General features: G+C 50.9%; 1 protein-coding gene across 1 annotated transcript in view; it reads left to right on the forward strand.

The window, feature by feature from the left end:
• TAF4 (TATA-box binding protein associated factor 4) overlaps positions 1–16,120 on the forward strand; it is a 90,810-nt gene that overhangs the window by 63,368 nt on the left and 11,322 nt on the right. Inside the window, exons 12-14 of the mRNA XM_008021752.3 lie at positions 944–1,069; positions 1,874–1,930; positions 2,379–2,498. Of these exons, the coding sequence (XP_008019943.3) occupies positions 944–1,069; positions 1,874–1,930; positions 2,379–2,498 (303 nt within the window). The remainder of the gene's footprint in view (positions 1–943; positions 1,070–1,873; positions 1,931–2,378; positions 2,499–16,120) is intronic.

Below are 16,120 nucleotides of genomic sequence, written 5' to 3' on the forward strand. Positions count from 1 at the left end.
TGACTTAACCTCCTTAAGTGCTGGGATTACAGGCATGAGCCACTACGCCTGGCGGGTTTTACCTTTTGGAAGGTGATCCTATTCACTCTGTGGGCACCTACCGCTCTCCCTGGGCTGTGGGCTGAGCTGGCAGACCCTGAGGTGCCACAGCCCTATTCTCATGAAGCAGCTCTTCTAAGTAAAATGTACCCTCCTCACCAGCAGTCACATGAACACTCTTCCAAGGGCACACGGGGTGAGGTGGTGCCTGTTCCCGTAGCCAGGAGGCAGCGCCTTCAGGGCAGCACTGAAAATACATACACTCAGCCCTTGCTCTAAAAGTAATTCTGTGTTGCAGCAAAAACGGTAAATGTTACTTAAAAAATCAGTATCGGCCGGGCGTGGTGGCTCACGTCTGTAATCCCAGCACTTTGGGAGGCCGAGGCGAGCGGGTCACGAGGTCAGGAGATCGAGACCATCCTGGCTAACATGGTGAAACCCCGTCTCTACTAAAAAATACAAAAAAAATTAGCTGGGTGTCGTGGCGGGCGCCTGTAGTCCGAGCTACTCGGGAGGCTGAGGCAGGAGAATGGCGTGAACCCAGGAGGCGAAGTTTGCAGTGAGCTGAGATCGCACCACTGCACTCCAGCCTGGGCGACAAAGCGAGACTCCATCTCCAAAAAAAAGAAAAAGAAAAAAATCAGACAGTGTCAAAGTGCATAAAAGGGACACTCTCCCACAAGTGTGCCCCTGAGACAGCCAACACGAGACTTCGTTCTGTGGACGGGGGCATTGATAGAGCTCTCGGGCGCAGTATCAGTGAGGTGGGAGGGTCGGGTCCTCGCCAGATTGGGACTGGACGGAGGGAGGGCGTTGTGCACGGATGGTCCAGTGGTGCTAGACAACCCCTTTGCTTGCTGGGCTCTCAGATTTATGACAAGCAGGATTTTAACTGTCTTCATAGGATGACGACAGATACGAGCAGGCGAGTGATGTCCGGGCACAGCTCAAGTTTTTTGAACAGCTCGATCAAATCGAAAAACAGAGGAAGGACGAACAGGAGCGGGAGATCCTGATGAGGGCAGCAAAGGCAAGTGCTGGGTATCTGCTGCTGTTGTCTGGGCCCCTCCGTCTTGGGCACAACCTAATGAGCTCACTGAGTCGCTGGGGTTTCGGGTCGTCAGAGCATGTTTTGGGCTGTCCTTGAAGCAGAGGCGATGGGTGCTGTCCCTGGAGCTGCAAAGAGAAGCCTCATTCATCCAGCACGAGCGCAGATGCTTGAAAAGCGCAGATGCTTGAAAAGCGGGGCTGCTTAAGATTCCCAGCACCTCACGCTGCACACAGTCACACCCAGGTGTGAAGCACATGTTTCTAGAGCCCCCTGTGTGCACTGGACTGGACTCTTCACACTCAGATTGCCCTTGTTCTAGAACATTCACAGCCAGGCGAGGCGCCTCCTCATTCATAGAGTCAGACAGGAGACCGCAGTTCCCCGGGGATGGGGGTGGGTACTGTGGAGTGGGAGGGGCACTTGCTTCGATCACAGCCACAGGCTGTCCCATCCCTGGTGTGTGAGGCAGAACGGCAAGGAGCCTACGAGACCCATTCTGCTCGCCGTCATCTGGTCACATCAGGTCAAGTCAGAGCCTGCGATTGGTAGATGTGTTTCAAAGACTGTATCTTCTTAAATCCAAATGTTACTGACTTCTCAAGAGTACTAGCTTTTTTCATGGTGTGTGATGTAAATTCTCATCTTTGGCTATAAGCATTTAACAAATTTGCTATGCATTCTTTCACATTACCTAGGTGTTATTGTATAGTGAATAAGATAACACATTTGTTAAATGATAAACATTTAGTTCTTAACTTACTTTTCTACCTCTTTCAAAAATAGTCTCGGTCAAGACAAGAAGATCCAGAACAGTTAAGGCTGAAACAGAAGGCAAAGGAGGTGAGCCCTGTTAGTCGTGAGCGCTTTGCTGTGCACTCTGATGCCCCACGGGAGGGGGCTAAGGAAACTGGCACGTCTGTTCGATAGGCATTTGTGTGTCTATTTGAAATGTTTGCCAAGTTTAAATAAATATCATGTCAAAGGTATTTTCCTATGCAAACGGTGTCCTACTTTTAAATTCAATGGTGACTTCCCTTTGGGGGGACATTAGTCTCTGTGCTTTTGACTTGCATATATTTTCTGAGAGTTTTAAGATGAACATCTGTTGCATTAAAAAAAATCTTATTTTTCGGATTATAGAATATGTTTACTATTGAAAAAGTCAAAACATTAAAGAAGTTACGATTTAGGAAACTACAGAAAACCCTTTAGTATCTCTGTATTACTTTTGTAGTAGGTAAAAAACATGCAAGAAATGATGCTCCTTGTTTCCTTTTCAAAATAAAAGATGCAGCAACAGGAACTGGCACAAATGAGACAGCGGGACGCCAACCTCACAGCACTAGCAGCTATCGGGCCCAGGAAAAAGAGGAAAGTGGACTGTCCGGGACCGGGCTCGGGAGCAGAGGTACAGCAGTGTTGTGGGATCAAGGTCCTGGGGAGCCATGGGGAACATCTTCGAGCCACCTCTTCTAGGGGACGGACGCACACAGGGGAATTTGCTTTCTCACCATTTACATGTTGTCTCACCTGTTCTGGAATATTTGTTTTACACTTGACATTTTAAATCCAAATCAGCTTATCTGTGGATATCACATGAGCTGAGTCTTTTTCATGAGGAAGTTTGATTACCGTGATGAGGTTTAGGCTGGATTTGAAAAGGATGTGGGGAAATTATAACTGTCAGAAGAATGATCTGAATAGGGGTCTTGCTGACTGTTCTTGCTGCAGTGTCTGTGTTTCAGATAAACCCCTGTAGGAGAATGAAGGGGAGGAAGTGCCGCCTGCTGCTGTTTGTCCAAATTCCATTAGTTTCTCATCTTGTTTGTGGTTGTATCTTTTACTCTAATAATTATAAACCCAGCCTTAACATGTTATTTTTGCTTTCAGCTGTCAGTTTTTTTAAGTAAAGTACAGGAAGAAAGAAAACGGTCTTTTATGTTTCCCTCCTTATTTGCCATCTGCGGTACTGTCCATTCCTTCCCATGGGTCCATTTCCAGCTGCCACCATTTCCTTTTGGCTTGAAGGAGAGCTGTTGGGATTTCCTGTGGTGCAAGTCTACTGGTGATGGATTCTCTGGTTTTGTTTACTTGAAAATTGTATTTCACCCTCATTCTCTTTTTTTTTTTTTTTTTTGAGACAGAGTCTCACTCTTTTGCCAGGCGGGAGTGCAGTGGGGTGATCTTGACTCACTGCAACCTCTGCCTTCCAGGTTCAAGCAATTCTCCTGCCTCAGCCTCCCGAGTAGCTGGGACTATAGATGTGCGCCACCACGCCCAGCTAATTTTTGTGTTTGTAGTAGAAATGGAGTTTCACCATGTTGGCCAGGATGGTCTTGATCTCTTGATCTCATAATCTGCCCGCCTCAGCCTCCCAAAGTGCTGGGATTATAGGTGTGAGCCACTGCGCCTGGCCTTCACCCTCATTTTCAAAGGATATTTTTACTGGTTACAAAGTTCTGGGCTGATTGTTCTTTTTCTTGCAAAACTTTTAAGACCTTGTTCCACTGTCTTCTGACGTCCTGCTGTAATTTTTAATTTTTTTAGATGCAGGGTCTCACTGTGTCACCTAGGCTGGAGTGCAGTGGTATGATCATGGCTTGCCGTAGCCTTGACGTCCTAGGGCTCAGGTGATCCTCCTGCCTCAGCTTCCCGAGTAGCCGGGACTACAGGTGCATGCCACCATGCCTGGCTAACTTTTGTATTTTTGTGGGTTTTTTTTTTTTTTTTTTTGTAGAGACAGGGTCTTGCCATGTGGCATGGGCTGGTCCTGCTATAATTTTTAACCTTGTTCCCTGTACGTAGTATGCTTTGTGTCTCTGGCATGACTTTCAATCTTTGTTTTGAGACGTTTGTTCTTTATTTTTTAGAGGTTTGTCTGTGTTGTGTTTCACTGTGATTCTCTGGATATTCAGCCTGCTTCAGGTTCTCTGAGCTTTATAGATCTGTAGGTCAGTGTCTTTCATCAAACTTGGAACATTCTGGCTAATATTTCTTCAAATGTTTTTTTCCAATTCAATCTTACTTTCTTTTGCTGGGGCTCCAGTTACACGTATGTTAGACCTGTCGATGCTGCCCTACAGGTCTTTGAACCTGCGTTCCTGGACTTCAGTCTGTGTTCTCTCTGTTTTCCAGACTGGAAGATTTCTACTGATGTGTCTGCGAGGTCCTTGGCAGATGGACTTCTGCCATCTTCAGTTGAAGTTTCCATTTGTTAACGTATTTTGAAATTCTAAGGTTTCCATCTAGTTCTTTTTTAAAGTTTTTGAGTATTTGCTGAAATTCCCTATCTTCTCACTTATTGTGACCATATTTCCCCTAATTCTTTGAGCATATCATTAAAGCTGTTTTATAAGGTTTTTGTCAAGTTCAACACCTGGGCCATCTCACATTCAGTTTCTCTCGACTGCTGTTTTCCTTGGCCTTGCACACTTTCTTGTCTCCTTGCATGTCTCATGGTTACCTGCCGAGAGACTGGACCCTGTGATCTCCCTTGAAGAGCTGATTCTTGCAGGTGGTTGAGTTACTGGCTGACCACCTTAAGTTGTGTGGCTTTGTTTTTCATTTTGTCAGTAAGGCTCTGGGGGAAAGCTCAAGGTGTTTCTCAAGCCCCTTTAACTTAGTGGGATTTAAGTTGCAAACTCTCTTTCCTGTCTGGGTTTGGCTTTAGGCTTTGCTAAGGTAGGTCTTACTCTAGGGTGTGATCCTTACTTACAAGGAAAGGTCTTGCTGCTCAGGTGGGCTAGACTTCCATGCTTCCCATATTTGTGGTCTCCCATGCTTCTGGACTCCTCCCATGCTTCCCATGTTTCTGGTCTCCCATGCTTCTGGACTCCACTCCACTCTGCCCCACCCCTGGCTTCTCTGTTTCACTCTCAGCCCCGTGGCAGCTGCTGTCTGATGCACATTGGACAGTCTTGCACCGCTTCTTGGTATGCAGGTGCACTCTGAGACAGGATCAGGGTAATGACCTGATGAGGGCAAGCTCCCCCTCCCCACCAGGGCTGTTGGAATCATGTAGGTGGGATGTCCCAGACCTCAGTGCTGGGGCTTGCCTGCCCAGATGCTAGCAGTGACCTCTGAGAAATGGCTGCCTGGTGTGGAGAGGAGGGACTCCAGGTTTAACAGACACTAGAGTTTTGGCAATATGGCATCCCAGAGGTTCAGAGAAATCCCTCCTGGTACAGTACAGGTTAGAATGTCGGGTACAGTGTAGGAAGAAAATGAAGATCTTGTTTTTATTAATTCATGCATGAAATGTAGATAAAATAGGGGGATTCTTCTCTGGGTCGGAAATAATAAAGTACAGATTCCCAAGGCTAACACGGGCTCTGGCCACTGTGTGGCTGGGAGTCTTGGCCCGGGACGGGCCCCAGCAGGAACCTGCACTCAACTGGGCCTAGGCCTGAGAGCCCACTGGCTGTGAGGCCTGCAACCCACACTGCAAATGTGGTTGTAAACCAAGAAAGAATTGAAATTCTGAATAACAACAACATATATTGAGAAGATCACTTACAGTTAAGGACTCCTAGTATTTTGTGGGGAGGTGAAAGATATTGATTAGCCTTTTTTTTTCCTGGATTTCTTTTATGGTTAACTGAATTATCAGAGGTGTAGATCTTGTAGCCCATCATCAGTTCAAGAAGTAGAATGTTGTAATCCCAGCACTTAGGGAGGCCAAGGTGGGTGGATCATGAGGTTAGGAGTTCGAGACCAGTCTGCCAAGATGGGGAAACCATCTTGTGTCTCTACTAAAAACACAAAATTTAGCTGGGCGCAGTGGTAGGTGCCTGTAGTCCCAGCTACTCAGGAGACTGAGTCAGGAGAATCGCTTGAACCCGGGAGGCGGAGGTTGCAGTGAGCTGAGATTGTGCCATTGCACTCTAGTCTGGGCGACAGAGTGAGACTCCATCTCAAAAAAAAAAACAAAAAAACTAGAACGTGCCAGTCACTTGGGAGTGGGAGACCCCCTACCTTTATGTGCCCCACCACATCACAGCTACTTTTACTTCCCCCCAAAAATAACTGCTGCTCTGACTTTATGGCAAAGCCAGAAAGAAACACCAGGACATGACAGTCCCCAGTTGTGCAGCCAAGACACTGGTTAGCCTGCCATCCTTTCCCATTAAACTTGACTTAAAAGGAAACCAGAATTTAAAATTTAAAAAAATTTGTAGGTCCTTCCCACCCCTCCATCACTTTTCTTTTCCTTACAACTTGTCAGTTGAAGGACCGGGTCGTTTGGCCTGGAGTGTGTCCTGTGTCAGGGTTGCTGGCGGTGCCCTTGTGATGCAGTTCTGCCTGTTCCTCTGTCCTCTGAACTTCCTGCGTGTTGGTGGCTGGACCCAGAGACTCCTTCAACTCTGGCTGAATCCCTGCGGCAGGACCGTGGGTGCTGTTGTGCCCCCTCATCGGGAGGACACAGGTCTGGGCTGTGCACTCTGGGGGTGGTGGCTGGTCATGCTTCATGCCTAGGGCCACCAGTCCCTTGAGGTTGGAGATGGCGACACTCTTAGTCTGTGAGTTCTTCCTCACTTCCTCGTCGGGATATTCTTTTGGAGACTCTTCCTCCACTACTGTTTGGCCGCTTGGTGGGTCCAGCTCATAGAGGAGACGCAGGGTAAATGCTCGCATGTTTCCTTCCATATACCCAGGTGAAGATAATGAATCAACTGGTTGTCATCCTCAGAGGGTGACCAGTAGTTTTATGTTTTAGTGTATTGTTTTTATTTTTTATCATTGTAATCTCAAGGACTTGCACATAATCCATCTATTGCAGTACTCATTTTGGTTGCAGTTCAGACTACGCCATCCTTGGCCAGTGGAAGCATCTACAGGTTGGTTCCTGAGTCACGCTGGGACGTGGGGCTGATGCCTTGGCCATCTGGACGTTAACATGTGTTAGGCTCACCTTACACCTTTCCTGTTTCAGACTGAAAATAGTCCTTTCTCCAAGAACTGCTTTCTTCTAGTGGGAAACAGTGTTTGAAGACCACTCACTGGGACTAGGGATGCCATTGCCGCTGGGGTGGGTGGTCTTTTCAGTGAACAGAGCTCGGAAACGTGGTAAAAACAGGGTTTCGGCCAGGCGCGGTGGCTCACACTTGTAATCCCAGCACTTTGGGAGACCAAGTCGGGCAGATCACAAAGTCAGGAGATCGAGACCATCCTGGCTAACACGGTGAAACCCCGTCTCTACTAAAAATACAAAAAGAAATTAGCTGGGCATAGTGGCGGGCACCTGTAGTCCCAGCTACTCGGGAGGCTGAGGCAGGAGAATGGCGTGAACCCGGGAGGCGGAGCTTGCAGTGAGCCAAGATCGCGCCACTGCACTCCAGCCTGGGCGACAGAGCGAGACTCCATCTCAAAAAAAAAAAAAAAAAAAAAAAAAACAATAGGGTCTCATGGGTTTATATACATATTTCCAATTCAGGTAGTTCAAATTCAGAGAAGTATAGGAGTTACGCTGTTCAAAATGACGTCTTTATCTTCTACAGTAAGAATTCTGGCTCTTGGCTGCCCCAAGGCTTGGGGACTGGGGAGTTGGAGGGGAGGGCAGGAGAAGGGGAGAGAAAAAAAAGATCCTGGTTATCATGGACGTAGGAGACGATAGAATTAAAATATCTCCTAACTTTGGATGTAGCCTGAGAATAAGAATATGGACACTCCTGCCGATGGTAGAAACAGCCGGAAGTCATTCATGTGCGTTCTCCCTTGGCCCTGTTTTTTATTTTGTGCTGTATTTATGTTGTCAGAACGTTTAGCTGTTACACACCATAAGGTCTCCCTTTAGCCCTCTGAGTTTTAGTGCCATAAATAATGACATGTTTAATGCTGTGATTTGTCTCTGTGTCTCTGTAGTCATTTTGTTTTTTCCAAATCTCATTCTCTGCTAGATTCTTTCGGAATGCTTCATGGGAACAGCCACTCCCAAGTTCCCACCTGCTGATGAGTTTGTGCCCTTTGTTCCTGAAGGTCTGTTTTTTGGCTCACGTTGTATTTCCTAAAGTGTTTAAAGACGTTACTCTGGATTATTTCCTCTCTAAAGTGTTGCTGTCCAAATCTAATGAGAGTCTCATTTTACTTCCCTCGTAGGCCACATGTTTTTCTTCCCCGGGTGTCCTTTTCCTCGGAAACTGGGTCATCCCAGTGGAGTGTGTCCTGGGGTTGATTCTGCTGGGGTGGTGTTCTCAGTACTGGCTGTGTTCTTTCAGTGCGGTCTCAAGTCTCCTTAGGAACATCTGCAATAACGATCCTTTGTGTTTGTTCTGTTCTCTTGTTTCCTTCTTCAGAGATTCCCGTTTTCCACATGTTGTATCTTCTTTGCCTGCTGGAGCACTTTTTACAGTCTCTTAATTTTTAAAATCTCTCTCTTTTTTTTTTCTTTTTAGAGACAGGGTCTTTTTCACCCATGCTGGAGTGCAGTGGTGTGATCACAGCTCACTGCAGCCTCAACCTCCAGAGTTCAAGCAGTCCTCCCACCTCAGCCTCCCTAAATACTGCTGAGCCACTGTGTCCAGCCTAATTTCTCTCTCCTTTTTTTTTTAATTTTTATTTTTTGAGACAGAGTCTCCCGCTGTCGCCCAGGTTGGAGTGCAGTGGCTCTATCTCGGTGTGCTCTCAGCTCATGGCAACCTCTGCCTCCTGGGTTCAAGTAATTCTTCTGCCTCAGCCTCCTGAGTAGCTGGGATTACAGGTGCGCACCACCATACTGGGCTTTTTTTTTTGTATTTTTAGTAGAGACAGGGTTTCACCATGTTGGTCAGGCTGGTCTCAAACTCCAGACCTCAAGTAATTTGCCTGTCTCAGCCTCCCAAGGTGCTGGGGTTACAGGCGTGAGCCACTGTGCCTGGCCTAATTTTTCTCTTTTTAAAAAAATTATATTTTTTGTGCTTTTTGCCTTCCATTTCTCTTAAGGCGTGATTTGCCGTTTACCTGCTGTTTCCAGTATGTGTTTCTGAGGTCTTCTGTGGTCTTCTATGGTCCGTAGGGACGTGCTTCTGCTGCTTATCCTCTTTTTCTTCCATAGTGACCTGTCTGGGATTTGACCTTGATGTTTTTCTGTTGCTAATTTCAATGTGAGTTGAGGTTTCTCAAACTTGTAACAGGACACGTGGTTTGCAGCGTTTGCTGACTGTGGCGCTCCTCTGCAGTGACTTTTGCGTGGTGTTAGCATTGGCTGACTGTGGCGCTCCTCTGCAGTGACTTTTGCGCGGTGTTAGCATTGGCTGACTGTGGCGCTCCTCTGCAGTGACTTTTGCGCGGTGTTAGCGTTGGCTGACTGTGGCGCTCCTCTGCAGTGACTTTTGCGTGGTGTTAGCGTTGGCTGACTGTGGCGCTCCTCTGCAGTGACTTTTGCGCGGTGTTAGCATTGGCTGACTGTGGCGCTCCTCTGCAGTGACTTTTGCGTGGTGTTAAGAACAGGAGTCCTCAGCTTCGGGGGCTCTGGGGCTCTGTGCACCTCCCGAGCATCTGGACCTTTCTTTGCCTTCCTTGTCCCTGTCCTACTAAGTACTGATTCACTGCCAGCAGGTTCTCTCCTGCGTGAGGCCCTGTGCTGCAGGAGCTCTGGCAGGTCAGTGTGGGCATTTGCAGTGGCCAGGCTGCCCTCCCTGGTGGTCCCCTGCCCCAGGTTTGGCTGTGGCTCTCGGAGGGACCTGCCGCTCTTCCCAGGAAGTCTGCTGGCTCCTGAGTCCAGGCCCATTGGGGTCTGGTTCTGCAGCGTCCTGCAGGTGATGGCTGCTTGTGGTTCATCTTCATCGGTTTTGTTCTAAATATTGTCTGCTGGTTTTTGGTTTTGCTTGTAGTTGCTCTTTTATGTGGAACTTTGGGAAGATCCAGAAACTATGCTACCCCTGTCATCATCTTCCAGAATAGATTAACTTTGAAAATGTTGTTATTTTAGTTTGAAGTAGTTTTCAAATCTACAGCAAAGTTGCAAGAGCAGAGCAGTGAGCTCCGTGCGGACTCCAGTGTGTGAGCATCGCGCGGCCTGCTTCCTCCCCGCTATGCCATGTGTGTTTGTGTGCACTTCTGTAGTTTTTAAATATGTACACTTTAATCCTTGTTCTGACACGATACCCAGCACCCTAAGTGCTCATGTGGCCGATACCTTGGGTGGCTACCAAGCGGCCCTCCCGGTTGGGTGCTTAGCACTGATGCTACACCCCCAGCATAGCACTTGCTGTGGGCTGTGTTTCTCCACGGCATTGTGGCTGATTCCCATGGCTGTGTTAGTATTTCACATATTCCCACCTCACGCAGATGCCCCACCCTTATTGCACCTCCGCCCACAGCCTCAGTGTCATTAACCGCCTGCCTGTGTCGCCATCGCCCACGGCCTCAGTGTCATTAACCGCCTGCCTGTGTCGCCATCGCCCACGGCCTCAGTGTCATTAGCCGCCTGCCTGTGTCGCCCCCGCCCACAGCCTCAGTGTCATTAACCGCCTGCCTGTGTCGCCCCCGCCCACAGCCTCAGTGTCGTTAACCGCCTGCCTGTGTCGCCCCCGCCCCCGCCCACGGCCTCAGTGTCGTTAACCGCCTGCCTGTGTCGCCCCCGCCCACGGCCTCAGTGTCATTAACCGCCTGCCTGTGTCGCCCCCGCCCACGGCCTCAGTGTCGTTAACCGCCTGCCTGTGTCGCCCCCGCCCCCGCCCACGGCCTCAGTGTCGTTAACCGCCTGCCTGTGTCGCCCCCGCCCACGGCCTCAGTGTCGTTAACCACCTGCCTGTGTCGCCCCCGCCCACGGCCTCAGTGTCGTTAACCGCCTGCCTGTGTCGCCCCCGCCCAGGGCCTCAGTGTCATTAACCGCCTGCCTGTGTCGCCCCCGCCCACGGCCTCAGTGTCGTATACCGCTTGCCTGTGTCGCCCCCGCCCACGGCCTCAGTGTCGTTAACCGCCTGCCTGTGTCACCCCCGGGGTGCCCAGTTGTGGGGGTGCTTCAGGCAACTCCTTCTGTTACCTGCTGGTTGCCTTCTGCTGGGAAGCAGAGCTCCGCCCTCCTCGTTGGTTTATTCGTTCGCTCATGGATTCATTCACTCACTGCAGTGCTGTGGGTGCCAGGGTCCCTCCCTCACTCACTCACTGCAGTGCTGTGGGTCCAGGATCCCTCACTCACTCACTCACTCACTGCAGTGCTGTGGGTCCAGGATCCCTCACTCACTCACTCACTCACTCACTCACTGCAGTGCTGTGGGTCCAGGATCCCTCACTCACTCACTCACTGTAGTGGTGGGTGCCAGGATCCCTCACTCACTCACTCACTGTAGTGCTGTGGGTCCAGGATCCCTCACTCACTGCAGTGCTGTGGGTCCAGGATCCCTCCCTCACTCACTCACTGCAGTGCTGTGGGTCCAGGATCCCTCACTCACTCACTCACTCACTCACTGCAGTGCTGTGGGTCCAGGATCCCTCACTCACTGACTCACTGCAGTGCTGTGGGTGCCAGGATCCCTCGCTCACTCACTCACTCACTGCAGTGGTGGGTGCCAGGATCCCTCACTCACTCACTCACTGCAGTGGTGGGTGCCAGGATCCCTCACTCACTCACTCACTGTAGTGGTGGGTGCCAGGATCCCTCGCTCACTCACTCACTGCAGTGCTGTGGGTGCCAGGATCCCTCACTCACTCACTCACTGTAGTGGTGGGTGCCAGGATCCCTCACTCACTCACTCACTGTAGTGGTGGGTGCCAGGATCCCTCACTCACTCACTCACTGTAGTGGTGGGTGCCAGGATCCCTCACCCACTCACTCACTGTAGTGGTGGGTGCCAGGATCCCTCACCCACTCACTCACTGTAGTGGTGGGTGCCAGGATCCCTCCCTCACTCACTCACTGCAGTGCTGTGGGTCCAGGATCCCTCACTCACTCACTCATTGCAGTGCTGTGGGTCCAGGATCCCTCACTCACTCACTGCAGTGCTGTGGGTGCCAGGATCCCTCACTCACTCACTGTAGTGGTGGGTGCCAGGATCCCTCACCCACTCACTCACTGTAGTGGTGGGTGCCAGGATCCCTCACCCACTCACTCACTGTAGTGGTGGGTGCCAGGATCCCTCACTCACTCACTCACTGTAGTGGTGGGTGCCAGGATCCCTCACTCACTCACTCACTGTAGTGGTGGGTGCCAGGATCCCTCACTCACTCACTCACTCACTCCAGTGGTGGGTGCCAGGATCCCTCACTCACTCACTCACTGCAGTGCTGTGGGTCCAGGATCCCTCACCCACTCACTCACTGTAGTGGTGGGTGCCAGGATCCCTCCCTCACTCACTCACTCACTGCAGTGGTGGGTGCCAGGATCCCTCACTCACTCACTCACTCACTCACTGCAGTGCTGTGGGTCCAGGATCCCTCACTCACTCACTCACTGCAGTGCTGTGGGTCCAGGATCCCTCCCTCACTCACTCACTGCAGTGCTGTGGGTCCAGGATCCCTCACCCACTCACTCACTCACTGTAGTGGTGGGTGCCAGGATCACTCACTCACTCACTCACTGCAGTGCTGTGGGTCCAGGATCCCTCACCCACTCACTCACTCACTGCAGTGGTGGGTGCCAGGATCCCTCACTCACTCACTCACTGCAGTGGTGGGTGCCAGGATCCCTCACTCACTCACTCACTGTAGTGGTGGGTGCCAGGATCCCTCACTCACTCACTCACTGCAGTGCTGTGGGTGCCAGGATCCCTCACTCACTCACTCACTGTAGTGCTGTGGGTCCAGGATCCCTCACTCACTCACTCACTGCAGTGCTGTGGGTCCAGGATCCCTCACTCACTCACTCACTCACTGCAGTGGTGGGTGCCAGGATCCCTCACTCACTCACTGCAGTGCTGTGGGTCCAGGATCCCTCACTCACTCACTCACTGTAGTGGTAGGTGCCAGGATCCCTCACCCACTCACTCACTGCAGTGCTGTGGGTGCCAGGATCCCTCACTCACTCACTCACTGCAGTGGTGGGTGCCAGGATCCCTCCCTCCCTCACTCACTGTAGTGGTGGGTGCCAGGATCCCTCACTCACTCACTCACTGCAGTGCTGTGGGTGCCAGGATCCCTCACTCACTCACTCACTCACTCACTCACTGCAGTGGTGGGTGCCAGGATCCCTCACCCACTCACTCACTGCAGTGGTGGGTGCCAGGATCCCTCACTCACTCACTCACTGTAGTGGTGGGTGCCAGGATCCCTCACTCACTCACTCACTCACTCCAGTGGTGGGTGCCAGGATCCCTCACTCACTCACTCACTGCAGTGCTGTGGGTCCAGGATCCCTCACCCACTCACTCACTGTAGTGGTGGGTGCCAGGATCCCTCCCTCACTCACTCACTCACTGCAGTGGTGGGTGCCAGGATCCCTCACTCACTCACTCACTCACTCACTCACTGCAGTGCTGTGGGTCCAGGATCCCTCACTCACTCACTCACTGCAGTGCTGTGGGTCCAGGATCCCTCCCTCACTCACTCACTGCAGTGCTGTGGGTCCAGGATCCCTCACCCACTCACTCACTCACTGTAGTGGTGGGTGCCAGGATCACTCACTCACTCACTCACTCACTGCAGTGCTGTGGGTCCAGGATCCCTCACCCACTCACTCACTCACTGCAGTGGTGGGTGCCAGGATCCCTCACTCACTCACTCACTGTAGTGGTGGGTGCCAGGATCCCTCACTCACTCACTCACTGTAGTGGTGGGTGCCAGGATCCCTCACTCACTCACTCACTGCAGTGCTGTGGGTGCCAGGATCCCTCACTCACTCACTCACTGTAGTGCTGTGGGTCCAGGATCCCTCCCTCACTCACTCACTGCAGTGCTGTGGGTCCAGGATCCCTCACTCACTCACTCACTGCAGTGCTGTGGGTCCAGGATCCCTCACTCACTCACTCACTGCAGTGCTGTGGGTCCAGGATCCCTCACCCACTCACTCACTCACTGTAGTGGTGGGTGCCAGGATCCCTCACTCACTCACTCACTGCAGTGCTGTGGGTCCAGGATCCCTCACCCACTCACTCACTCACTGCAGTGGTGGGTGCCAGGATACCTCACCCACTCACTCACTGTAGTGGTGGGTGCCAGGATCCCTCACTCACTCACTCACTGTAGTGGTGGGTGCCAGGATCCCTCACTCACTCACTCACTCACTGCAGTGCTGTGGGTGCCAGGATACCTCACTCACACACTCACTGCAGTGCTGTGGGTGCCAGGATCCCTCACCCACTCACTGTAGTGGTGGGTGCCAGGATCCCTCCCTCACTCACTGCAGTGGTGGGTGCCAGGATCCCTCACTCACTCACTCACTCACTCACTCGCTGCAGTGCCCTGTTGTGTTTGGTGGGCTCTGATCAGCACTCATTATTTCTAGGCTTGCTTGGTGGGAGTTTCTTGTGGCTGGAGTCTGTATCCTCTGACGCGTCCCTTGTCTGTAGCATTCCTTATTGCCATGTGCACTCTCCCTGCCCACTCTGCAGCTCCCCTGGAGTTCTGGTTCCTCTAGTGGAGTGTGGTGGTGAGAGGCCAGGATCTGGGCACTTGGTGTGCTGACTGCTGGTGCCCCCGCTTCCAGGCCGTGCCAGCAGCCAGAGCTCAGGACCCAAATGCATGTAGGGGAGGGTGTGGCCTTTCCATGTCCAAGGGGTCCTGTGTGTGTGTTGATACTGCGGTCCTAGCCCAGCATGCCAGGGTTTCTGTTTAGCAGTCTCCCCCATCCTTGTCTATTAGTTCTTTCTCAGACAGTGAGGAACCTAGTTCCCATCATGCAGTGTATTTGTTTTTTTCTTCAGTGTAACCAACTTACCTACCATTTTGCCTGCTGGGGTCCCTGCGCCAGGAGGGGGATTGGATGGGAAAGGCACGTTGATGAATTTTGGATGTGAGTGTTAACATGTGCGGAGTAGCCTCTAAGAAGAGTAAGGGAGCTCGTGAGTTCTCACTCACGAGAAGGGCCAGGGTGTGGGGGTGGGAGGTTCATGGAGTATCGAGAAAGCGGGACCTGGACGACCCAGGCGAGGCGCTGCCGAGTGGATGAAGACTGGCGCCGGCATCTGTCTGGGGAGCATTTGTTTCGCAATTGTTCAGATTTTGCGTTTTGTGAACTTTGGGGATCTGTGTGTGTTATCTGTGTAACAGTTAACACGACACCTTTCTTCATCAAAGATAATGCTCAATAGTTCTTTTCTTTTTCCTTTTGGATATCTCTTAAGGGTAGGTCTTCTGTTTTTAACTTGTAATTTGGAATTAATTCTACACATAGAGGAAAGTTACAGAAATAGTACAGAGAGTTTCCATCTGCCCCTCGCCCAGTCTCACCTCATGTTAAGCATGGGTATGATACTGTTCACTAAAGACCTTATTTGATTTTTTTCCCTGAATTTAACTTTAAGTAAATTAATAAACTCTTTTTTGGAGCAGTTTTAGGTTCACGGAAAAAGGAAGGGAAGAGTACAGAGACTCCCCATACACTCCTCCCTGCAGGTGCACAGCCTCCCCCACTGGCCGGGTGGTGCCTTTGTTAGAATCCACGAACCCACCTCAGCATGTCCTTCTCACTAGCTTCCAGAGTTCCCATCAGGGTGCGCTCTTGGTGTGTACGTTCTGTGGGTTTTGACAATTGTAGAATGACGTGTTTCCACCAGCACCATATCATGTGGAGTTGTTCCACAGCCCCGAATTCCTCTGTGCTCTGCCGGTTCATCCCTCCCGTCCTCTCAGTCCCTGGTCCACGGATCTTATTGTCTCCATAGTTTCGCCTTTTCCAGAATGTCATGTGGTTGAAATGATGCAGCCTTCTCAAGCTGGCTTCTCTCATTTAGGAATATGCACCTGAGGCTCTTCTGTGTTTTTTCATGGCTTGATGGCTCATTTCTTTTCAGCACTGAGCACTATTCCAGTGTGTGGATGTATCACAGTTTATTGTATCCACTCACCTGCTAAAGCACATCGTGGCTGCTTCTAGGTTTTGGCAATTATGAAGAAAGCTGGTATAAACATCTGTGCGCAGGATTTTGTGTGGACATGAATTTTCAGCTCCTTTGGGTA

Source organism: Chlorocebus sabaeus, chromosome 2 (assembly GCF_047675955.1).
Source record: "Chlorocebus sabaeus isolate Y175 chromosome 2, mChlSab1.0.hap1, whole genome shotgun sequence".
NCBI classification, from domain to species: domain Eukaryota; kingdom Metazoa; phylum Chordata; class Mammalia; order Primates; family Cercopithecidae; genus Chlorocebus; species Chlorocebus sabaeus.